We start from the raw sequence: 26,101 nt of genomic DNA on the forward strand, positions 1-26,101 counted from the left end.
AAGGTAAAATTGGCCAACTAGGAGAAAGGGAATAATAATGTATGTTTTTCTTTTTGAATGTTCAAGAAAACGTCAGAGATTTAAAAATAAAAAAGGAAGGAAAGAAGGAAGGAAATATATTTAAAGTGATGTTCATTCTGTCCATTATACAATGGGACATCAAAAAGTAGTCAACAGACCCTATGGGATGTGATAGGAGGAATTCAAACAACAGTTGGGGTGACTAGGCAAATGACCTTTTAAGGGACCTTTCAATCCAAAACTCTCATGCATGAAAGCTATGTCTCTATGTGACCTTGAATTATGGTTCCTAAGGAGAAGTGAAGAGTTTTCTGAAACATACTTCCCTGGGCCTATTGCAGGAAATGCTGATGTTCTGGGTCTGGTATTGAGCCCTGGCATTCACGTTTTTTAAAATCCCACAAGAGACTGGTACACAGCCTAAATTGAGAGATAGTCTGGATTCCTGCGACTTCCAAAATACCTAGCATAGAGTCCTGATAATGTGCACCTGAAAAGGTCAACACCTAGAAAATATAGCTACAATAGAACATATTCCCAATAGCAGTAAAATTAGAGAAGCTATCCAAATTTAAGTCAGAGAAAGCTAGAAACTCCTTATGTTTTTGCAGTCTAGAGTTCAAAATTATAGAAACTTAAAATACTTTTAATGGGATAATAACTTGGACATGATAATTCAATACATTTGGTGCGCTAAAAATCTTTATTAAAATAATTCAAATCTCCAAAAATCACTACTGTTACCTTTTTCTGAAAACCAGAAATTTGCACTTGACATTTTCTATACCTTTTGCTCCAACACATAGAACAAAATCTAATGGGACCTGATCTTGATGTATAAAGATCTGTGCCAAAGAAAAGAAAAACTTTATACGATTACTGATGATAGAAAAGAACTTCTTTTTAAAATAATCACATTTAAAATTTTTTTATTTATGTCTTTTATATCATTGTGTATTCCCCATAAAATTCCCACTACCAGTTCACCCATGAACCTTCACCATAGTCCTTTGTGCTCTTCTCTCCCCTGTTTTGATCCCTTTTCCTCTACCTTCCTCACAGACTGTTTCTGATTTATGGTTGCCTGCTAATTTTTCTTAGTATTATTGTTGCTGTTGTTATTTAAAATAATCATATGTTGAGTCTATTAAAGAAGCATAGATATCTAAAGGCCACAAGGGTCATGAGGACAAAGCAGAGAACTTAGAATCCAAATTCACTGCTGTCATTCTGGCTCTGCCTCCTGCATGACTGTGTCCTGTACTCATTCCCTCCCTGAAGGAATAAAGTTGAGTCAGCCTCACTAGGAAATGAGAGTTTTGTTCCTTCCCACTGGAAATTTCATGATGCCCATGTCTTAAATATGGGGTGTGCAGAACACTTAGCAAGAAGTCGCTACCATGTATTTATAAATCACCTACAATATGGATCATCCCAAAGTGTTTCCTTAAGCCCCTTAACCACTGACATTGTCCTTTCAGTGACTGTGAATGATGGCAGACTTGTGCTTACCTGAACATCTTCATTCCTGTTTGAGGATAGAAAACCACAGAAGGTTCTAACCTAGTTCCATTTTAATTTGAGGAGGCCTCAATTACATATGTAACTATTATATCAGTTATCTAACAAATGACATAATTTCTAATTCATATATAAAAATCTGATAAAAAAATAAAAGTAAGCTTCCCCAAACCTCTTTTTATGGCTGTGTGCAAAAAAGACTTTTAGCAGATAATTGTGGGCCAGGAGGAGGGAAAGGCAACTAAAAATAGTTACAGTTAATCTTGAGGTTTGGGTTTCTTGAGCAACATATAGCAGTGCCATTTACTGAGAGCAGCAAATATAAAAAAATATTCTGTCCCAAGCATATGGAACACTGAGATAGATAAGTCTCTGCCCCCCAAGATCCCTCCAACTTAATTGGAAAAGCAGGACAGAACAGTAAAAGATAAATACTATCACCGTGTTATACAAGGTAAATGCCCAAACCATGAAGCAGGGTCCTAGCAGAAGTGAGAGTACTGATCAGTAGACAGGAGTGATCACAGGAGGTAAGGTTCAGTCAGGTCTGAGTGGATCTGAATGAACATCAAGCCATAGCTGGCACAGAGGAGGAGTGGATGTTACAAGTAGGACAATTGGCGGATGAGGGGGGTATCTATCCTATGACTAGATTAAGGTGTTTACAGGGAAAGAGAGAGTTGAGGTCCTAGATAGAAGTTGGGGCTGGTCCAAAAGCCTTGGAATCTTCTTATCTACCAATTGTTGGGAGCCAAGGTTTGTTAGCAGAGATAGAAAAGGTATTTCAGAAATAATCTGCATGGCATTGTACTGTCATAATTGAACAGGAATAAAAATTAGGAGCAATAAAACCAAGTAGATACCAGCACACTGACAAAAAATAAAGGAGAAGAGGGTCTGGACTAAAAAAGTGTCTGTGAAAATAGAAAGGTCAGTGCAGAAGGTGAGGTCCATTTAGGGAAGTAACAGAACTTTGTGCATGGTAGACTTTGAAGAGCAAGGGATGAAAAAGGAACAGATGGACTCTTTGACAGGTATTTAGAGAATTCCTGCTCTGTACCAAGCACTGTACTAAGATCTGGGGGACAATGATAAGCAAAGTGACGTTAGGTCTAACTACAGATAGGGTGTCTTTGATGGGAATTTTTGGAAAAGAATTCAAACTTCCCTGTCACTGTGAACTCAGTTCTCCTCATCTCCTGCACAGGAGTAAACCATAGAAAATTGGTAGGCACAAGCATGTTGCTGGATTTTACTGACCTAGATTCAGATTTTGGGAACTGAGCTATACTCAGACAGGTCCAGCTGACCACAGTGCTGGTAGACATCCGATGTCTAAGCTCGTAAGACACCGACAGGCTTGGCTCCGGTTTCAGTTTCCATTGGCAGCAATCAGTGGCTCATCTGGATTTGGAGTCGCTGTCCTTTATCCTTTTCCATTTTTTTAAAAATTATCTTTACTCCCAAGGGACACCCAAAAAATCACTTTCACTTTTGCATGCCCTCCATCTCTGGCAGTGTCCTATTGTTTCTTGGTTAAATTGAGTTGGTAAAAATCAGAACACTCATGGACTGAATATGTGCATCATGGCATGACCTATGTGACCCTCTCGGTCTTGCCAATACCAGTACCCTTCATGTTTCAGGGATTAAGAAAGGTATCACTGAGCTGGAAAGAGGAATACTGAGTTTTGGGTTACCCTGTGGAAATCACGTGTATTAAATGGCTTAGGTGTTGATGAGTATCCTATTGCTTGGCTTAAAGTTAGTAAGGTATATGGTAAAAAAAAACATAGATGCTAAATTAGAAGTGACATTTTAACCATGTCTTTTAACCATGTCTCTAGGGAAAACATATACACTACCTGATACAAAACTGGGATTTGGAAATAATGACATTAAGAAACATATTAAAATTAAATTTTCCACCACCTCCCTGCTAACCATTCTACTAGTCTTCCTAGTCTTAATAATCACTTAATATATTTCTCCTTGTTTTCATCTTTTAAAATGTCATTTTAGGTCAGCTATCTTTAAAAATATTTCTAAATCTATTTTTAATTTATCATTGAATGGTCAATGAATTCTGTGGTTTCTGGTCCAGTATTACACAATCTCCCTCTACAGATGTGAAAGAGCTTTGGAGATAGATTAAAGCAGCTCCCCTTCTTTATCTCTTTCTGAAATGGGACCAAGTTCAAAGCTATGACCACATATCCAGAGGTGAGTCATGATACAGGATCCCCCCCTCAAAAAAAAAAAAGATTAGAAACAAAGTGAAAGATACTAAATCTGTTACATTATTATGTACATTTTCTATTTATTCATTCCTATTTTATCCACACCTTGAAAAGTCATAAGAGCTCATAAGATTTGCTACAAATATGTGTAATATAAATGACAATAATAATACCTTTTAGTTGTGAAGGTTGTGTTAATTTAATTTGAATAGTGTAAGTTAGTGGTTCCAATTTAGTGAAGCCAAGAATCACATTGAGTGCATATCACATTTAAAATATACATTACATTCCTGGGGTTCACTGTAAGAAATTCTGATTCAACATGACTGGGATGGAGCCCAGGAACCCCCACATGATTTTAATGCAGGCAATCCAGAGACCACACTGTAAGAAACATTGATTCCGTCTATGAATTTACCAGGCATCAGTTCTTACATTAGCATTTGAGGGCTAGAGGGAAAAATTTGGTCCAAAAGTAAATTGCCTTGTTCTTCACCAAAAAAAAAAAAAAGCCACGTAATATCATTCAGAATAATAGCATATCAAATAAAATAGCTAACTTCAGAGAAAAAGCTTTCATGTGGAAGAAAACCAGGCAGAACTCCACCAGATTATTAAAATACAAATGCTTGTGAAGAGCTAAATTGTCTCCAAAATGCTGCCATTTTAGAGGAAATGTTTATAGAATACAGGATATTTATCAATTTTCTATCTAGTGCCTTCTTTCTGTTGATAACATTTACATAATAAAATACAATCTATTTGCAGTGGGTGTTTCTTGCTCTAGTTCTCATTAGTTACATAAGCCCTCAGATTTGAATAGAAAAATCTACATTCCTTCCCAACTCTAAAGTCCTGAGGCTTGAAAACAAATGTGGTACAAAATTCCTCAAACAGTAGAAAGAGGAGAGAAATCCACATCTCTATTTGGGTAAGGAGTGTTTCTGGTCCCATTTCAAAAGGCAGAATTTGAGAAAGGTCCCTATCCCTAGTGAGCAACCAAAGCTGAGTGAAGTCAGAAATTCAGGTACCAATATTGATTGTGCAGTGGGATATGTCATAAGTGCCAATGGCAGCTCTTTAGTGAAGGTTAAGCTCTAAATGTGTCTCATAGGAAATTGCAGTAGGATGTTTTAGGAGGAGTTTAAGTTATTAGAATGCTGAAATGCACTACCAAAAGATCATTCATTCATTCAGCATTCAATACACTGAACACCTATCACATGCCAAGCATTGCACAAAGCCCCAGTAATGTCACTGTGCCTCCCTGGAGGCCTTTAAATGATCATCTGACTCTTAGGATGACTTGGATGGCTTGATTCAATTGAATTCAAATAGTATGTCAATCACCTAAAGAGGCAGAAGTCAAAATATGTATTTTGGGGTGAAAAGACTACATACTTTAAATCATTGGATGACAATCACTTAGTTGTTTTCTCTAATTTCCATTCCACCCTTCCTTTTATTAAGCAAACTGAGTTTTAAATGGCACATTGCCACTTTAAGTAAAATCTACTTTTCTTAGTCTTCTTCGCATGAGTTATAATAATGGGACTAAGTATTGCCCAGAGAAATGAAAGTAGAAGTGCTGGCTATGAAACCAGGAAGCCTTCTTGAAAGGGAGTTGTGCCCTTCTCCCTTCTGAACCGTGATGCTTGAAAAAAAGGATGTGATGGGTGGAGCACCAACAGCCATTTTGTACCATGAGCACAAGGGCTATATCCTAGGTAGGACAAAGCAAAACTCTAGAAAGAGCTTGGGTGTCTAATAACTGTTAAGTCATCAAACAACAGTATAACTTCAAAACTCCTTTCTAGGAGAGAGAAATAAACTTTCATGAAGACACTTTAGAGATTTACAGCCAGGTTTAGTCCTATTAATACAGGCTGTTTGTCTTCACTAGCTAAAACCCAGTTCAAGCCCAATAAAACAATGAAAGAAATGTATTGGTCCGTATAACTAGAAAGTTCTGAAGTAACACTGACTTTCGAGTTAAGTTTAATTAGTTAGCTGAGTGATGCCACCAGAGAACCAGATTTTTTTGATCTCTCATTACCTTCCACAAATGAACTCTATCCTAAAATTGGCTTTTCCTCAGTGGAGTACAGTGACTTCAAGCAGGATCAAAACAGGGGTGGGAAGAGTACAAGGGACTATGGTGATGGTTTAAGGGTGAATGGGTGGTGGGAATTTCACGGGGACTATAACCAAGATGAAAATGCATACATTGTACAAAAATGAAAAATGATGTAAAAATACATAAAATAAAATAATTTAAAAAAATAAGAAAGCTGGCAATAGGTATAGGAGAAGCAATCACATTGTCCACACTTTGGAAGAGCTAACCCATAAACTTCTTTTGAGAAAGAATTGCTTTTGCTTAGGAAAATACAAGAAGTCTTTTGGAGTGAAAGGTAAGTCCCCTGAAAGCTTGGAGTTAGCAGAAAACAATAGAACAAAAGAGAAGGCAAAAATGTCCTGAGAAGCAATAGGAATGTGGACATAGGGGAAGGGAAAGAAAATGGATTCTGGAGAGGTCTGAAACATAAAGCAGGGTTGTCAAACCTGTGAAGAATACCAGCTCTGATATTCTATTCTAAGTGTTCATATCACTGCAATACTCAACCTGTGAAACTGGAGAAAAATCTATTATCCTGTGCAAATAGGTTTTTTTGAAGCAAGCAGAAAGACTGAGGTCCCTGCTTAAGTGGACATGGTTTAAAATAAGGACAGCACATATGAAATAATTGTGCCTCCAAATGGATCTAATTCAGTGGAAGCTGAAGCCAAAAATAACATGAAAATATAAGCTTTTGCCTTTTCCCCTCCTTCACTAAGCCATTCCAAAAAAAAAATTGGTAGAAGTTATAGAGAAAGCACAGAATATTGGTTCTTTTTTATTTTATATATATTTTTACATCATTTTTCATTTTTGTACAATGTATGCATTTTCATCTTGATTATAGTCCCCATACAATTCCCACCCAACCTTGTTTTGATCCTACTCCTTTCTCTTTCCCCCCCCTCAGTGTGTCTCTGGTTTATAGTTGCCTGTTGATTTTGATTTTCACTTTTTTATAATTAGTCTTTTTCCTGATACTTTATTTAGGTTTTCTAAATTCCTGCTATGGGTGAGACCATGCAGTATTTTTCTTTTTCTTTCTGGCTTATTTTGCTGAGCATGATCCCTTCCAGCTCCATTCGTATTCCTGCAAATGGCATGTGTTTATCGTTTTTGATTGCTGAATAATATTCCATTGTGTATATGTACCACATCTTGATCAAATCATCTATCTTTGGGCATTTGGGTTGTTTCCATAGTTTACCTATTGTAAATAGTGGTGCAATAAACATAGTGGTACAGGTGTCCTTTTGAATTAATGTTTTTGTGTCTTTTGGGTAAATACCTAGGAATGGGATTGCTGGATCATATGGAAGCACCATTTTTAGAAGATTAAAGAAACTCCACACAGCTTTCCATAGTGGTTGGACCAGAATATTGATTCTTAATCTTATCTGCATATTAGAGTCACATTGAGGGATCATTCAAAAAGAAATGCTAATGCTTTGCCCTACTCCAAACCTAGTAAATAAAAATCCTTTAAATTGGAAATAGTTTAAGAATGAATATTCAATTCATTTTTTAGTGGTGAGACAGTCTTTGAGCTTCCAATCAATCAGAGTGAAAAGGGAAACCCAATCATCATCTCTTGTATGTTTTACAACTTCAGTGAAGTTAAGGTCCTAGGATGAGTGGAACATGTGCACATATGGAGGAGTAAACCTGTAACCCAAAAATTAAAATGTAAATATTAATTCAACCTCGTACTTATCACATTCAATTTGCCATCCTTTCTTCCAAGTGTTCATGATACCTTAAACCTGTATATTTCATAAATTCATTGAAGACTAATCCCCAAATGTTGTCTGTTTATGAGGAAGCAAGAATTATATGAGCCAAATTTTAAAGCTAAAGGCATCCATAGCATTAACAGAGAAAGTGGAGGGCAGCCTAAACTAGGTAACATTCTATAAAAGGCAAACTTACATTGAAATCCAGCAACCAAGTCTTGTAAAATCTTGCAGTCTCCTGTGTAGGGCAGTGGTATGCTGGAGCCAGTTCCTACCCACCTACCAGGGCCAATTGTTAAATTTCTGGGAATTTTGCCAGCTGGTTGTTAAACACATCCATTATTAAAAATCAAATTATGTAAATGTACTCTTAAATAAATTATATTAAAGACAAAGGAAGTAAATATTTAAAACTCATCACTTCCTAATTATGTTACTATATTTCACTATTAACTGTGCTGTTAGGATTATTTATATCTGTGGTGCCGGTGTGGTGGTAATATTACATAATGTGGGCCACTCTGCATCTCTTTCCAACTCCTTGCTCACTAATGTCTCAAGGGTGACTTGAAATTGGCCACAGTGGGAATGTTTACATCACAGAAATCTGCAAATTCTATAAAACAGGACTTGATTTATCATTTTATTAATTATCAAAACATAAGAAAGTGATGGAGAAAATTTTGATTGTGCAGATTAAACTTAGAAGTATGTCATGTGTCTGCTCAGTAAAATAAGCCAGAAGGAAAAAAAAAAATATTGAATGGTTTCACTTATTGGAGGAATATAGAGGAACCAAATAAGGGATGGGGGGGGGATAGCAATAATGATAATAATAATAATAATAAAACAAAACAAAGCTAGTAGGCAAACATAAAGAAGAGACATTCTGCAAGGGTCAAGGAGGAAAAGGGATCGAAACAGGGGAGAGAAGAGCACAAAGGACTATGATGAAGGTTCACGGGTGAATTGGAAGTGGGAATTTTATAGGGAATACACAGTGATGTAACAGATATAAATTTTAAAATTTTTTTAAAAAAGTATGTCGTGTGTGGCCATTACATGAGGGGAAAATAAAGAAATCTTGCAGTATTCAAAATCCGTTATGTAGTTCAGTAAAGAAGTCATTCACGTCATTGCCAAACAAGCAAAGTTCCAGTATATGTCTTCATTATTTTATTTGCCTTATTAATGTAAAAATAAAAAATCCACCAGCAGCCATGTTGGAACTTTACCAATTCGTCAATTACAACTATGGATTGGCCTCAGATACTTGAACTCTGCAGTGCGAATCAATTGGCACTGTGAAATTTATAGTATTGAACATTTTATTAGTCTTTATAAATTATATATTAATATTACTGGTCCCTTATCTCAGGAAAATGTAGAATAAATTTACATGGATCCATTATGAATATATATCTACCCCCCACATTTACTAGCACACTAATGCCTTGAGCTTAGCCATCTGGGTTAAAAGTATAGTTAGGTAGAGCAATATAATTGGAGGTTCCAATGATGGTTTTTTTCATCCTGTTCCAGAAAAAAAGAATGTTCTTATATGGACACAGAGTCCTACCTACCCGCAGGCAACCCTTTCACTAATGGCCAGGCTAACTAGGCAGAGGATTTTAAATGACTCAAAGCAAAGCAATCACAATTACTGCAACAACAAACACACACACACTTAGATGCTTGTCCTACTGATCAGATAACTGAGGAATCATATTCTAATACAGAGAGTAAGCACTGATCTACCAGTAGTGGGATAGATAATGAGGGCTGGTCTTAAGCATCATTGCGAAGTTTGAATCTTTGGCCACCTTGGAGCCTGTCCCTCTGTACTCAAAAGGAGATAATACCTTTTCACACACTGCCTTTTTTCATCACCAAAGGCTTTGCTCTTCTTTTTATCTATTTAAAGAACAGAATGGCAAACTAAGAAAATTAACCCATGTAGTCCAGTAACTCACATGGCTTCAGAGGATATGAGAGCTTCTCTGTCTAAAATGCATTTAAATGCAAACTTTAAAAATAAGTGCATGTCAAATAAATTGTATACACAGGGGAATTTAGTTCATATATTGCCAGTTAGTGAGATTAGACAAATTACAAAATTTCTCTAAACCTTGGTTTTCTCAGCTGTTAAAATGAATTATTTTGAGAAATGAATGAAGAATAGATGCAACATCAATAAAACAGAAGACAGCTCAGTAAATGCTCCAGTTGTTTCTTGCTATCTAAAGACACAAGAGAGCATGAACGATCACCAGGCTTCCAATATCCAAGGAAATTAATTTTTGATGGTGAAATTTTAGGGTGCAGGTATCTGGGGAAGCATTGCCAAGGCCTGATCCCAAAAACCAAGTCAACTGCACAGGCAGGGGTTAGAGCCCAGATTTTGCATTTTGGAAGGCATGCTTTGGTCTGCACTTCTTTCCTCTCTACTCTGAAATCAAAAACTAGTCAGTACTGACTCACCCTTAGAAGTCGCCTTTGTTTCTCTTGCTAAAGCCCTGCTTACCAGCTCCCCACAGAGCTCAGAGTGGTCCTCTGTGAGTATGAAAGATTTGCCTAGCCTTCTATGGAAACCATTGTTTTTGAGGGTCCTTTTCGGAAATGGTTCATGTGACTTGTGGTTACAGTGTGAATAACAAAAGAAGTCTTTCCTCCACATACTATGTGGACCATATGATTTGAGCAAAAGTAGCAACTCCAATATGAGAGACAATGTATGGAGGAAATGGCAGCTAGCTTCAAAGGGAATTTTAGCATTGAAGGTTTGCCCAGATTTAACTAAAAAGAACTATGTAACCTCATTTTTAGGGTCTGCACAGCCTGTCAATTCAGGGAGGATGTTTGAAAGACATTCTCTCACAGGTTCTGATTGAACTGATTCCTGGAAAGACTATAAAAATGAAAACATCGATTCCAGAATGTTATCCATAGCTATATTAACTCAACCTTAAAAGAACTGTCAAGACTTGATGCCTGGTATATTGTCAGGCTCACAAACTCTTGGTGGATGGATAAATAAATGAATGATTTTAAATATTGTAACAATGAGAAATATGCTTGAGCATCAAATGTTGTCTATCTCAAGGAATCTATATATCAGTTGTTTTTAATATTGGCTTAATTTTAATATGTTGAGATGAGTACATATTATATTTCATCAGATGATGAATTATGAATGAGCTAAAATATACTTCTGAATATCTCCTATATATATCTAAATACCTTTGATGTATCTTTGCTTTAGTACTTGACCAGTAAATCCTAAATTGTCCTGTGAAACAACATAGCCCACACATTTTTTGAAAATAATTAATGTGTACTACAAAGAAACCATGAGTAACAAGTGGGAGAATCCAGTCCTTTGGATTAGAAAATTCCCAGAAATGTTAGGAACTGCCGGAAATGCTTGGTTGTTAATGCAACTCTCCATGCAAATGCTCTCGGGCTGAAAGCCAGATATTTCCCACTCTGTTTTGTGACAGCTCCACTCTGGGGAGCAGGGCCAGTTCCTCCAAACCAGCAGCTGTGTAACAGACTATGAGGACGTGGCCAAGATGATTCCCAGAGCCATTTCCTCTCTCCCACTGAATGCCTTCTTCATGAAGGAGGTGCCTACGATAGAAGTAAGGTTGACTTTGTTTTTACTGCTAGTATACCCTTCACATATTTGCTCAGCCTTAAATTATAGCCCATCACAGCCTGAGACAGACCCTGTGAGAACGGGTCTTTCCTCTCTCTCTCTTTCCCACCTCCCACTGCCATCATGGCCCCACCCAAAGAGGCACTCCCTAAGGGACTATTGAGTTGAACCAAACACCAATTTTATTCATTCCCAATGAGAATTACTCTATTTATTTGTGGGAAATGGAAAAGTCAGAAAAGGCATTAAGAGTAGCAATTTGACTTCTGAGATCTTCCCCCATGGCCCTGTGGAACTCATGATCTGGGACCTCTCAGGGTATAGAATCATTTGTTATTAGGGAGAAGAATTTGTAGCAGCGTGTGGAGCATTTAGGGGCTTCCTCCTTTCTATTTTGGCTGGTGACAACCTAGGACAGTTGCTGAGGTTAAAACAATACACAGAACTCTGGAGCAATACTACCTCCTCCACCCATTTTTAGGGAAAAAAAATGTTGGAACATAGAACTAAGCCCAACAACCACATTCTCAGAATATTTGGAATGATATTCATATTCTAACAAAGGCTTCCATGCATCCACGAAGTGGAAACAAAACCTGTTCCTTGGCCTGGTCTTGGCTGTGCTCTCCTTTGAGGGAGCCTAAGCTCTTTGAGGTGATGCCCTGCCAGGCTAGCTGTTTGAGCACATCCTCATAGGATGCCTATTCAGACATCACAGGCCACCACAGGGAATGATGCTAGAGAAAGATACAGTCTACTGAATTTTTTTGTGTGCTTTCTCCCCTGAATGACAAGTCCCCTGTGTTATATATATGCAAGCATCTCCTGAACACAGCTATAAATAAGTAGCAGGCTGTCTTATTCAGAGAATAACAACATAAGAGAAAGGAAGCAATCATTCTGACTGTAAGAGAGAAACCTGGTCTTTGTCCCAAGAGCCAGAAACATTTTGTGTTTGGAATAAACACCTTTAGCTTTTTCATGAAAAAAGTATTTTTTATTTATTATCTTCAGTTAGCACTTCCTCAGTCCTTTTCATTTAGAAAGACTGTGCCTGACATGATTTTTTTTTCTGTCCACAATTAAGCAGACCATTCAATGTTCCAAATGTGGCTTGTTCTATTATTAAAAGTCATTTCTTTTGGCACATTTTTTTAACCTGTCTTAAAATGATAACCATGGGTCCTTGATAATTAATTAAAAGGCATCTCATAAGGTAACTTTGGTGGTTTTGTTAAGACATTTATTTTAAGAGTAATTCTCAGTAGAATTTATCAGTAAATTACTTTATTCCCAGCTGATATTTCCCCACTAAGGATATTATAAATCCTTTCCTCACAGTAATGACAAAATGAAACTATCCTCAAACAGTGCTAGTTTGGTTTCTGGCCTTTATGTCAGTAATTTTAGGACTGCCTCCATTAGAAACGGTACATTATAAACATAAGGCCCAGAAAAGAGAGAAACATTAAAGAACAAGAGAGAAGCAGTGATTAGAATTTCGAATAAATGCCTTGAACTATGCAACAACAAATCCAGCATATAGGAACCAAGGAGGCTGGAGGATTTTCCACTCTAGGAGATAAGGGTGAGGGATGAAAAAGGCAGCTGGAGCCCAAGTAACTAAAGCACACCAGAAAAGGAAATACGGTCTCCGTTGCTACAGCGAAACTGGGCACACTCTGAGGTAGCCATAACCTTGGAGATTTTAGTTTGTTTCTTCATTGACAAACAAGAAGTCAGCACTGATAACAATCCTTAATAACACTTCCTCTGGAATGTGCGACATTCCATGTTTCTGCTTCATAGTTACTGCCGGATGTGCCTGAGTCAGACTGAGAGGTAGAGAATTTGCCGAGGCTCTTATGGGACCACTGAAGGTATATTGCCATGACTTGAATGATTTATCCTTCTAAATACACACACACACAAACACACACACATACACACAATGGATATATGGTTTTGTGCAAATATGTGTTTTGTAAAATTACAAAACAGAGAAGGCACATGTTTGGTTTTCAGAATATTATATCCAGTGCAAACAGAATTGATGGATATTTAACAGACTGTACTTAACAATGAAAACAGGCAAGTGTTAGGATTACATTTCTTAAACAATTTGAGACTAAAAAAGTAGACCTGGAAATTTGCCTAATATATGTTCTGTAAGGTATATAATATATTTTGAATGCTCTGATCATTATCTTAAGTAACTTTATTTATTTTCAACTCATCTTGTACTAAGAGCCATAGGTAAGTTTTTTTTTTTTAATCCATGGGTAAAGAATTCAGTGACTTATCTGTAGGTCTTGAATTAAATTGGAAAATCAACTGGAAGTTATCTGGTGCTTATAAATGGTGGGCACAATTAGCTTAAATGTGATGGAACAATATGTTATGCACAATTTTCCCAAATGCTTAGAAAATTAGGTCAATGGGGGCCTCCCTGGTGGTGCAAGGGATTAAGTTGCAGCACTATGAAGCTATCTGCAGCCACTGCAGCACAGCAGTTGGATCCCCAGCCCAACAGGGAGCAAACACACATGGCGCAGCAGACCTCTCCTGTATGGCCCTCTGCTCCTGTCAGCAGTGCATTTCAGTACATCTGCCTGTTCTGCTCCCCACTCTGTTTCTGGTGAATCCTCTCACCCCCCACACCTCTGGCCTGTACCCCAGCTCTTATATGCATAAATAAAATAAATCTTTTTTAAAAAAGTAAGTCAATGGGAACATTAGATTTTCTGAATTTTGTTTTATTGTGACTAGACTTGACCAATGTCCTGTAGTAGCAATGGCTGTACATATCATGTTTTAAGGATCTTTGTGAGGTTCTTGAATCTCTGGGCTTCTATTTAGAATACCTCCGGTCCAGTTAACTGTTCCTCAGTGATCTGGAAGAAATTCTAAAAAATTCTCAGGTAAAGTAGGTCCAATTCATGTGCAGGATGAGAGATCAGTTCTGACTGCAAATGAGCAGCCTGACCATCTTGACTAACCCTCAACAGCACACAATAAACAGAGATTCAGACATAGTGCTGCATCCCATTTTCTGCATCCCAAAGGACATATGCTCACCAGGTCACCAGGAGTGATGGCTGAAAGTTGTACAAATCCCACTTCTATGTTACTTGGAGAAACAGTCCCACTTCCATCATGAAAAAGGTCAATCTGAGTTCCTGGACTATTCGAATTCCTGGGCTATTTTACTAAATCTGGGGTCACAAATGGACAGAGCCCTGTGTGATCAGTTGACATATCCATAGTTATTTTAATACTTTTTGGTGTCACATACTCTCTGGTTCTCCCCAGATCTACCACTGTCTCTTATTTCACATCCAAAGACATTTGGGTTCAGACCACAAAGTACAAAAGCCTTCTGTATGAGATAAAGAAAAGACAGACCTTGCCCCCATTGATTTTAGCCAGAATCACATTAAGTAGTGAATTCTCCTTCTATTTCTGGACATAGATCATACCTTGTTTTTCTGAGGGAATGCCATTGTTCCCATATGTAATTAATCACATAGCCCCTCCCAGTGTACTCCTGAGGTTCATTATATCCTTTTTAAGGTATGAAGATATGAATCAATTAGTTACAAACATGTTTGATCTCCTGCTATTTGTCCAGTAACTTGCCAGAAACAGGGAAGAGCACACATATTTATTGCACATTTAATATGTACTAGGAACTGCTAAGAACTTCCATACATAATCTGTTTTGTTTTGTTTTGTTTTAATAATCTTCAAACTCAGCTCATGGGGAGTAGTTATGATATTGTCATTCCATTCAACAGGTGAGGAAATTGAAGTTCAGAGAACTTTAGTGACTTCTTCAAGGCCACACAGTCAGCATATTAGAGTACGATTTTAGACCCAGATCTTTCTGACTCTATCCACCCCATTATACCTGGATCTGCATTCAAGGAACTAGCAGTCCATTTGAAGAAACAGAGAAATTCTATTTTTAAAAAAACCCTATTAAAATTAACCTTCCTAGAACAGTTAATCCTAAGGAGTGGTTTTTTTTTTTTTTTTTCATTTTTGTTATTTATGCATACAAGAACTGGGGTACAGGCCAGAGGCGTAGGGGTGAGAGAATTCACCAGAGACAGAGTGGGGAGCAGAACAGACAGACTGAGTGAAAATGCACTGCTGAGGGGAGCAGCGGGCATGACAGGAGAGGTCTGCTGCGCCATGTGGGTCACCTCCCTGGCCAGGGATCAAACTCATGCTGCAGTGTCTGAGGAAAGCTTCATAGTGCTAATGCTTAACCCCTTGTGCCACCAGGGAGGCCCCTGTCTTTCATTTCCTGTTCACATGTTCAAATAAACAAAGTTTCTTAGTTAGGGCTCTAAAGAAAAGCCCACTCCACACATAATCCACTCTGTAGGCCTATCCTTTCAGGAGCAATTCAAATTAAAAAGTGCAAGAGATAGCCAATCAAGTCCTGTAGCTGCACCAACTGTGCCATGTCCTGATATGATTACATAAGAAAAAAGAGTTACTGGGGCCATAAGTGAATAAATTATAAGTACCAAATCAATATGAAAAAGCAGATATTAAGATAGTTTGTAAGAGAAAGAGATCAGGAAAAAGCAAAATCTGGGACTTTAATGGTGATATTGTATGATAGCATATACCATACTCCTAAAACTCATTCATGGTTATAAAACAACATTAATCTCAATAAACATAATTTAAAAAGAGATAGCAAAGTCAGAACACTAGTAACGGTTTTAAGTTGCACAGATCTGGGTTTTAATCCACCTCTATGATGTTGAGCAAGTTACATGACCTCTGCCAGTTCTATTTCTTCAACTCTTGCCCAGAAATATTGAGATTCAATAATAAATGTAAAATAGCATGGTTCCCTCTTTGTTCTCACTGTATTGTAATATAATTATTCTACTTATTTAGCAGTTTTCTCTTAACCCTTAACATATTCCAAATTAAATGGCTTACCTGATTGGTAAGAAAATGCTTATTATATGCCACTCTTCATGTTCTCTTGAGGAATGAATTTTCTGCAGAGCAGGAAGTTTCTTCCACTCTTGCTTGCAATAACTTTCTGTCTAATGCCACCATGACTGAGTGGGAAAATCTACCTAATTCTAGTGTCTGTTTAATAGTAAGAAACACAGTGCTATATAAATACAGATAGGGGAAGGGAGACTTGGTTGGGGAGGTAGACTAGAACTAGATTGTGGGAAAGATCTTACTAGATTATCATAGCATGACATTTCAGCGGATTCCTTAAAATGTACAAATATTGATTAAAAATAATTTAAGTCCAAAATAATATTTGCTTTTGGTGTTTAGATAGTTTTATTGGGGAGAGGGATGCTGTTTGGGAGAGGTTGTTTTGTTTGTGTTGAGGAGGTAGGGGTGAGTTATTGATATTTTAAATTTTGTACAGGTTTTGTTATTTTCTAAGGTATTTTATACTAAAGTACTAATAAACTCATCATTTGATGGACATATCTACTAAATTCTTTGTTCTCCAAGTGTGGTCTAGGGGCCATCTGCCTGAAAATTACCTGGAGAACATTCAGAATGCAAATTTCTATTCCTCACCTCAAATCTGCCAAATTATAGTCCCTGAGGGTGAGGCCTGGGAACATGAGTTTAACATTCTTCCCAGGTGATTTTTATTCTCACTGTATTAAGGGCATCACCTGCCAACAGACAGGTGAATTCATTTTAAATGTACCTAGAAAAAGAGGAAATTATGTTTGTTTGCGTATGTACATACATATGTGTGCATAGTTATTGCTAAATAAGTGTATTAACTATTCAGATTTATCAGTATTATTTTGTTTTAAGGAATCTGATGAAATGGCATTCTATGAAGATATAACAAGATCTTTTCCACAATCTGGTTCTAGTCCACCTTTCCAACCAAACCTTCCTTTTCTTTTCAATGTTTGTATGGCTATGTCCTTTCTATACCAGGCTCCAGAATTAAGTAGATTTTCTCACTCCATCATGGTGGTAGAAAATTCATTTCCAAGAAAGCAAGACAAGTGTTAACTTTTTAACAAATAGATTATAGCAACCTTGCTTACTCAATCAAGGATCATCAAAATCCCTCCAGGACCTTTTATATCTGTGGACATTTTGTACCTTACTGATTGGTCTTATGAACAACACTAGAAAAATCATAGGCAATTTTAAAATCTTTTTTTAAAAAATAGAGACTAACACACTCTTTTAAAAGAACAAGAACTCTTGAAAATCTTTCAAAGAATCATAGCTTCATTGGGTATGTCCTCTTCTCGTTGTAGGTGAATAGAGGGAATAGACAGGAACCTCAACACAAGAGTGTTCTTAAGCATCAGTTGCTTATATCCCACTATAATACCTCCCTTCTGTTTGAAAGCATGGGGAGACAGTGTTAGACCTGCTTTGTTTCTCTTCATAGATCATGCAACAGATGAGTGACCACCGCTATGACAAACTCACCGTGCCTGATGACATGGCCGCAAACTGTTTATATCTAAATATCCCCAGCAAAGGCCATGTCTTGCTGCACCGAACCCCAGAAGAGTATCCAGAAAGTGCAAAGGTAAAAAAACACCTTTCCTGGAGGAAGATCAAAACAGGGGTAGGAAGAGCTCAAGGAACCATGGAGATGGTTCATGGGATGGGTGGTGGGAATTTCACGGGGACTATAACAGACATGAAAATGCATACACTGTACAAAAATGAAAAATGATGTAAAAAATACATAAAATAATAATTAAAACAAAACACCTTCCTGATCACCGCAGCTGGGTTGGCCTTCTTGATCGTCTTCCTGCGGGGATGTTTTCCTGATGGAGTGATAAATCTCTCTAGACATTGCAAATCATTCAGAAAGCAGAAAGTATGGTATAATTTAGGGCACAGTAAAGTTAATTTAACTCACTCTTCTCATCCATGTCATTATCACTAATGTATGCACAGTTGTTGAGATGAGATACCCGGTTTCAAAGCTTTTCAAATGAGTGTGTGGATTTCCCAAGCAGCCAGTGCTCTGGCACTGATTAAATGCACCTTTCCGCACTCTGGTATGCATTATGCACAGAGACCTACAATTAGATGGTCAACTAGGTGGTTGTTTTCTGACACATCTGGAGTGCCCCTCATAAGAGGGTCATTTGTTTCTGAGGGCAGGGGATTACAAATGGCCCAAAGAAGTGGGTGTTCATTGTCAGGGCTGCAAAAAAGAAGGGTCTGCACATCCTAGCAGCAAAGGTGAAAGGAAGAGCAGGAAAAATATAGTACACGGGGAGCCAGTCAGCTGGTCCAAGAGCCTCTGCATTTGTGTTCCAACTAGGGAATTTTCCTTAGATATGGAATTCTTTACTGCTCTGAGAAAATCTTCCTTGTCTTTCAAAGCACTCTTCCAGTTTCCCGTGAATACTTTAGTAATTTCACTTGAACTCTACCAAGCACGTGGAAAAGCAAGTATCCGCAGATTCTTCAAATGTTTGTATCTTTTCAGTCTTTCAATTATATTCATCTCTGCCCAGGGGAACAAGATATTTATACTAAGAATGGCAGAAAAGCCTTTAGTAACCATGGACTCATTTTTTTGTACATCTTATGTTTTAAAATTTTTAGAAAATATGGGCCTCCATTAAAACCGTAAAAACCCAAATCCAGGCCTCCCTGGTGGCGCAAAAGTTTAAGCACAGCACTATGAAGCTATCCACAGCCACTGCAGCACACGTTTGATCCCCGGCTAGAGAGCTGACCCACATGACTCACTGACCTCTCCTGTCTCACCTGCTGCTCCCTTCAGCAGTGTATTTCAGTAGATCTTCCTGTTCTGCTCCCCACTCTGTCTCTGGTGAATCTTCTAACCCCCACACCTCTGGCCTGTACCCCAGTTCTTGTATACATAAATAAATCTTTTTTAAAAAAATTAGAAAATATTTTATGCCACCCTTGTAGATAGGTAACTATATAATTACTAGGTTTATCCTCATTATATATCTACCTCTCAGCAGATAAAAAAAGAAGAATGCGAGCATAATTTCTAGCTCTGTGGCTGAAAGTGTGAACCTGGGGAGAACAGGACTTCTGACCCCACACTGGGGCTTCCCCATCTCTCAGATGAATAGGGGGTCTCATATTTAACATGAAGCAGGGTTGTTAAAAAGGCTCCTGAACTCCCACCTTGGCATATGCATTATCAAAAAGCACCCAGTTTATAGAACTCACTTGGAGAAGCACAGCTCTGGAACATCTATAATGGTCATTAATTGCTTCTGAATTCAGCCCTGGGTCTCTCAATGAAAACATTATCAGCATTTACTGAGGGCTCGCCCCGTGTCTCACAGGCTACGTGCATTATCTTTTTTTTAAAAAGATTTATTTATTTATGCATACAAGAACTGGGGTACAGGCCAGAGATGCAGGGGGTGAGAGGATTCACGAGAGACAGAGTGGGGAACAGAACAGGCAGATCAACTGAAATACACTGCTGATGGGGAGCAGCGGGCGAGCCAGGAGAGGTCTGCTACTCCATGTGGGTTTCTCCCTAGCTGGGGATTGAACTCATGCTTTAGAGGCTGTGATTGCTTCATAGTGCGGTGTTTAACCCCTTGCACCACTAGGGAGGCCCTATGTCCATTATCTTATCTAGTCCTTAGATCAGCCCTGTGAAGGGGTTGTTATTATTCCAGTTTTAGCCACCCAGATGTCGCTGAAGTGGTTGTGCTTTAAGTAGTAATTTGTCAAAATTGGATTTGGGGCCTCCCTAGTGGCCTAGGGTTTAAGTCTCAGCACTATCACCCTTAAGGCCTGAGTTGATCCCTGGCCAGGGAGCTAAGCCACACATGGCGGAGCAGACCTCTTCTGTCTCACACGCTGCCCCCCCTTACAGTGTATTTCAGTAAATCCCCCTGTTCTGCTCCCCACTCTGTCTCTGGTGAATCCTCTCATCCCCGCACCTCTGGCCTACACCCCAGTTCTTCTACAATATAAATAAATAAATAAATCTTCAAAAAAAAAACTGGGTTTGGAACCCAACTTTGTCCTGCTCCAGCACGCTTAATTAATCACTGTCCTGAACAAAATAGGTTCCTAAAGAAGCAAAGTCAATTATCTTTAGGCAGCATATATTGAGGTGATTTTGTTTTTTAAAAAGTCTTTGATCTTCAGAGAAAAATCGATTAATGTGAAGTTTTGGCACATGCTTTCTATTAGTGTCAAAAATGCTATAAAATTCACACCTGTAATATAAAAGCAGTTTGACCTGATACTTCACATAAATTACATTTTGTCAAGTTTTCCCAGTGGCGTTGGTAAAGAAAGAGACATTAAAGTATAGTTGGCCGGTTTTTAAAATGTGGAGAGAGTAAAATTAGGACTGAAAACATGCCACCAACTCTCATTTATCACTTAATCTAGAATGACAATGGAAGCATGAGAGCATTCCTACCAACAACCACATTTTTTTTTAAAGATTTATTTATTTATTTATACACGCACTGGGTACAGTCAGAAGCGGGGAGGGTGAGAGGATTCACCAGAGCCAGAGCAGGGATCAGAGCAGGCAGAAGGACCAAAGTACACTGCTGAGGGGAGCAGCGGGCGGCAGGAGAGGTCTGCGCGCCATGTGGGACCCTCCTCCTGTGGCCGGGCATCGACCGGCACTGCAGAGGCTGCCCGCAGCCTCGCAGCCCAGCATTCAACCGCTGCGCCACTGGGGAGGCCCCAACAACCACATTTCTGACACATCTTTGGCGCTGAGGTTATGGCAGAGCTAGTGGTTAAGCAATGCTGCTAGCTCTGTGCTTATGGCTGTGGGCATGTGTGATTTGGATGTATATCCTAGGATTAATGGGTGAATAGCCTAAATTCTAATTCTCTACACCAGGGGGGAGATGGACTTTTAGACAGAAGAATTATTTATTTTTTAATTTTTTTTGAAATTATATATTCACTTTTTTAATTTTTTAAATTTTTTACATCATTGTTCATTTTTATTTTTATATTAATTTTTTATTTTTTTACATTGTTGTTCATTTTTAAACAATATTTGCTTCCTCCCACCCCCTCAGGTGTAGTCCCCATAGAGTTTCCTTCATCAATGCATCTGTGCACCATCACCTCAGTCCCCTGTGCTTCTCCCTCCCTCTGATCCCTCTCCCTCCTCCTCCTCTGCAGGATGTCTCTGATTTATAATTGTCCATTTTTGCTTTGTTGTGTTTTGTACTGTTATTATGTTTTTACACTGATGTTTTATTTGGTTCCCCTATATTCCTGCTATAAGTGAAACCATCTGATATTTTTCACCCAAAAATAGATGACTGGATCAGGAAGATGTGGTATATATACACAATGGAATATTATTCAGCAATCAGAAAAGATAAACTCATGCCAATCCCAGCAACGTGAATGGAGCTAGAAGGAATTATGCTCAGTGAAATAAGCCAGACAGAAGCAAAATTATAATCCTCTTCTCTCTCTTTTCCCTTGACCCCTACTGTAGGTGTATGAAAAGCTGAAGGACCATATGCTCATCCCTGTGAGCCATTCTGAATTGGAAAAGGTGGACGGGCTGCTCACGTGCTGCTCCATTTTAATTAACAAGAAGGTGGGCTCCTGAGTTGCAGTCCCTCCCTCGGAGCTGGCAATACTGCACTCACGAGGCCCATAACTCTCCCCATTCCCGTTGTTTTCATTGACAATCTACTGTGCCACTGTGCTACTAACTGGTTTACAAAAGTTTAATTCTAAGTTTAATCACTTCATTCTGCACACTCCCCTTGAGGTGGTACCTAAGTTATGGATTTGCTAAATGAATTAAGCAATCTAGAAAATATAGAGCTAATGAATTGCTGAAATGTGATTAATAATAGTAAGGAAACACTCATGTTTGTCTTATCAGTGTAAAGATTGTTTATTTGCCAGTATGTTCTGAGAAGTGACTTCTTGATCAGTCAGATAAGCTGCATTTTTTTTCTATCATTAATCATCTTGGTTCCTATGAAATTCCCCAATCATGGATCCTATTTTATTCCCTCTTTTTTTTTCCTTTTGAACCCTGGGAAGCTTTCCCCCAGTAACTTTCTTTGTCTTTTCCACCTCTGTACAGTCACCTTACATAAGATCTGGAGTCTTGCCCCCCAGGACACCTTCCTGCGTGCCCAGCCTGTCAGCCATGGTCTCCTCTGTCTTCAGGCTTTGTCTTACCAAGCCCACTCTTCCTAAGAGAGCCAAACGGGCCCCTCAGCAGAACCAGAACTAAAATCAGAGCAGCTGTTTGGGGAGAGTTACACACACAGAGGCATATCCTGATAGGGTTTGCCCCAGATATCTAAATTCCAGAAGTATATCACCACACCTAGGAAGGTAAAATTGGCAAGAGGTGGTTGCTAGGGGACTATGGATCAAGAAGCTTAGAAACAGCCCATGGGTACAACTTCTTAGAAAGTCTTCAAGTCACATTCCATGAATTTTTGCTTCATTACTGGTCATATACAGAACTTGGAAAACAGCCTTATTTGTTCCTTCAGCTTCATTTCTTAAAAAAAAAAAAAAGACATCACATCTAAAATTGATGATTGATGATGGTCTGGTGCCAGCCAGATGGAGCATAGTCCAGAAATGATCAGTTCAGTGATGGAAACTAATCATAGACAATGGTTTGAAATATCCATGAATACTTTCTATGGAATTCAATGAAAATATCTAGTCTTCATATTACACAAACTTAAACTGACACTTGTCCCTTACAAAGAACAATGCAGCAAGGAAGGGAAAAGCCATTGTCTTTTACTTACACTTGAAAGAATCAGCCTCTCCACAGAGAAATGGCATTTTCCAAGGAATGATGACTGATCTATGCATGTTATCAAACTTCCTAGTCATTCCACCATTCCTGGATTGCCTGTGGCTTGTTTAAGATTGAGAATCAGGATTAAGAAATAGTACTTCAAGTCTTGCTCTGCCAACCCGTGTGTTTCTGAGCTAGCATTCATGTTTGGTGACCAAGAGAGAATTACCTTCATTCACTTCCTCTCCCTCTCAGCAATTGGAGGTGACAAGCCTCTGAGAAAACCAAGACATAATTAACCACTATCTGTCTTTTTCATTCATTTAATGACTTTTGCCAGAATTGGAAGAAATTCCTTCTCTTCCTTTTCCTCTTTGTTGCTTCATTTTGAAAGACATGTCATGTGCAAATATCTAATTATTTACATCCTATGAGTGACCCATATCTTGGTCACTGTTAGATTTTGCACTGCCCTATCATGATGAGTAATATGTTTTCAACAATGAAAGAATGTTACCCACATGCCTAAGTTAATGAAGAAAAATTGTCCCTGAGTGGTTGTAGTTGCCTTTTGTGTTCTGGCACTATGCTGGAAAAAGCAGAAATTCTCCCTCTGAGAGTTTAACATTTCAAAAAAAGAAAAAGAAAACTAACAGAATTAGCCAGTTTAGGTTTAATAGTAAAGCCAATTGGCATATAATTTTCAATATCTTTAGTTCTGTCATCCTAAATTAACTGTTTTTCATTATGTTTAGTTAATTACAAGTGAATTGATTTTTCTTTTGTACAATTTGGGCTACAGAAGACTGCTTTTCACTTTTTTCTTTCCTTTGCTCTTTTCCCTCTTTGTCTCAAGAAATCACGTCATTTATATGTGTCTCTTCTACAGTAACTGCTTTGTCACCTACTATGCTGGCTTCTTTGGACTCCCTGTGATAATGATGATGTGGAAGTCTAAATATTCACAGCATAGTAGTATTACTTCTTTGATGTTCTCATCAACATAATGTCATCTTTGAAGAAGAAAGATAATCCATTATTTAGGCCCCGTCCTTGTCTCGTGATTTATAAGGATAGATAAACTAACAGAAGCTGCTTTATGAAGTTATAAAGACATTAGGAATTGTATTTAAGTAAGTAAAAGTTAAGTCAGAATTAGTTGGTCAGTAGGAATCAATTGAATAAGAACAATATAGAGAAGATACATTATTTAACATTATTTCTCAAACTATGGTGGATTGCTATAGAAATCAGCAGGCAGATATCTCTGTGTATTGACTGCTCTTTTAAGCCACTGTGAACAGGTTTCTATGGCTGTCTCTTTATCTCTAAGGGAAAATAGTCTATAGATGAATAATGTGACTTATATAGAGTTGCATGTTAGTCTTTGTAATTTTTCACTCTATAACATTCTACAGAACAGACATGATTCCAACATGCCGTGAGAGTTGTACATTTTGCATCTTGTTGCAGCCAGTGTGTGGTTATCCACTCTGTGTGCCAAAACCAGTAATGCCTTTGATGGCTCTTTAGTCCAGAGAAGTTCTGCACTGATTTTAGTCTCTTGCTGTCCCAATCCTACAAGTATACCAATCACGATGGAATAAAGTGTGAGTTGTACTGTGATCAATAGTGTATGCCTCATTCTTGCTGTAGTGAGCCAAGTCACCCTTTCCTTGCTGTCAGTGATGGGACAATGTCTCCCTTGTCCTACTAGCTACGGAATTAGAAAAACTGCACTTGCAATATATGGCCTTACGTGCCTATTGAGCCCTTGAAATGTGGCTACTGTGTCTGAGGAACTGTTTACTTTCAATTCAATAAAATTTAAAGGGCCATCTGTGAATAGTGGCTGCCAGATGAGAGCACGGCTCTATACAAAGTTTTGGTAAGGAATGGAGACTTCCCAGATTGCATACTGTCCTTTCAATCAAACATTTAACAAACAAAAATGTATTGACTATGTAACAGGAAAGTTTTCAAGAGCTTATAATCAAGAGAGGTAATAAATAAATAAACTGTCATAAATTTTTTTAGAAAAAAGAAATGCTGTATACTTGCAAATCAGCTGCCATCAAATGCTTGGATTAAAATGATATTTACAGTGATCCTTCATACTTCGAATATTTAAAAGCATGCATGTTCTCCCTGCTAGGTCATGAGGACTCGATTCACATGTGCTCTTCCTTAAAGAGTCTTCCCCTTTCTCACTTTTACTCCTAACTGTGGTAAGGCTCACTTAAGGTGGCATTTTAACAGTGTGTTTTTTTCCCCTGGTCATGCAAGAGATTTTTCGCCTTTGTTTTTCAATAAATATCTTATAGAAAATTTATCTTTTAGGAAATTTATCTTTTAGGGATTTTTTTTAAGATTATTTATTTATTTATTTATACAAGATTGATTGGTTGATTGATTGATTTATACAAGCACTGGGTACAGTCAGAAACACGGGAGGGTGAGAGAATTCACCAGAGCCAGAGTGGGGAGCAGAGCAGGTAGAAGGACTAAAGTACACTGCTGAGGGGAGCAGCGGGCGGCAGGAGAGGTCTGCGCGCCTTGTGGGACCCTCCTCCAGTGGCCGGGGAGCATCCGGGGATCAAACCGGCGCTGCAGAGGCTGCGGGCAGTTTCGCAACCCAGTGCTCAACCGCTGCGCCACCAGGGAGGCCCAGGAAATTTTTTTTAAATGAAGATCTTTATTCACAATTTTTCCAAACTCAAAATAGCTTTACTGTTTTTCTTTTCCTGAGTGTAAAATTAACAATTGTTCACTATAAAAATAAAATTTAAAAAAAACTATAAAAGCAAAAGTAAAGAAAAAATTATGCAAAATGTCATCATGTCACGATAACCACTATTAACATTCTGAAGACTATCCACATACCTATAAATAGACATAGATTTAAATATGAAATAATTTTGCATAACCATGCTGTTCTGTGGCTGCTTCCTTCACTTAGCATTAAATTGTGGGCATCTCTCCATGTCAATAAATATAGATCTATATCATCAATTTTAACATCTCTGAATATTCCAT

General features: G+C 38.1%; 1 protein-coding gene across 5 annotated transcripts in view; it reads left to right on the plus strand.

The window, feature by feature from the left end:
• DDAH1 (dimethylarginine dimethylaminohydrolase 1) overlaps positions 1-25,070 on the plus strand; it is a 123,196-nt gene extending 98,126 nt beyond the window's left edge. For all 5 annotated transcript variants that reach the window (XM_037498852.2, XM_037498850.2, XM_054690964.1 and 2 more), the window contains 2 exons: positions 17,717-17,860; positions 21,779-25,070. In XM_037498852.2, coding sequence (XP_037354749.1) covers positions 17,717-17,860; positions 21,779-21,895 — 261 coding nt within the window. In that variant the 3' untranslated portion in view covers positions 21,896-25,070. The remainder of the gene's footprint in view (positions 1-17,716; positions 17,861-21,778) is intronic.
• Positions 25,071-26,101: the final 1,031 nt, after the last annotated feature.

This window comes from Talpa occidentalis, unplaced genomic scaffold (genome assembly GCF_014898055.3).
Source record: "Talpa occidentalis isolate TD23 unplaced genomic scaffold, MPIMG_talOcc4v2.1 talOcc4.9, whole genome shotgun sequence".
NCBI lineage: Eukaryota > Metazoa > Chordata > Mammalia > Eulipotyphla > Talpidae > Talpa > Talpa occidentalis.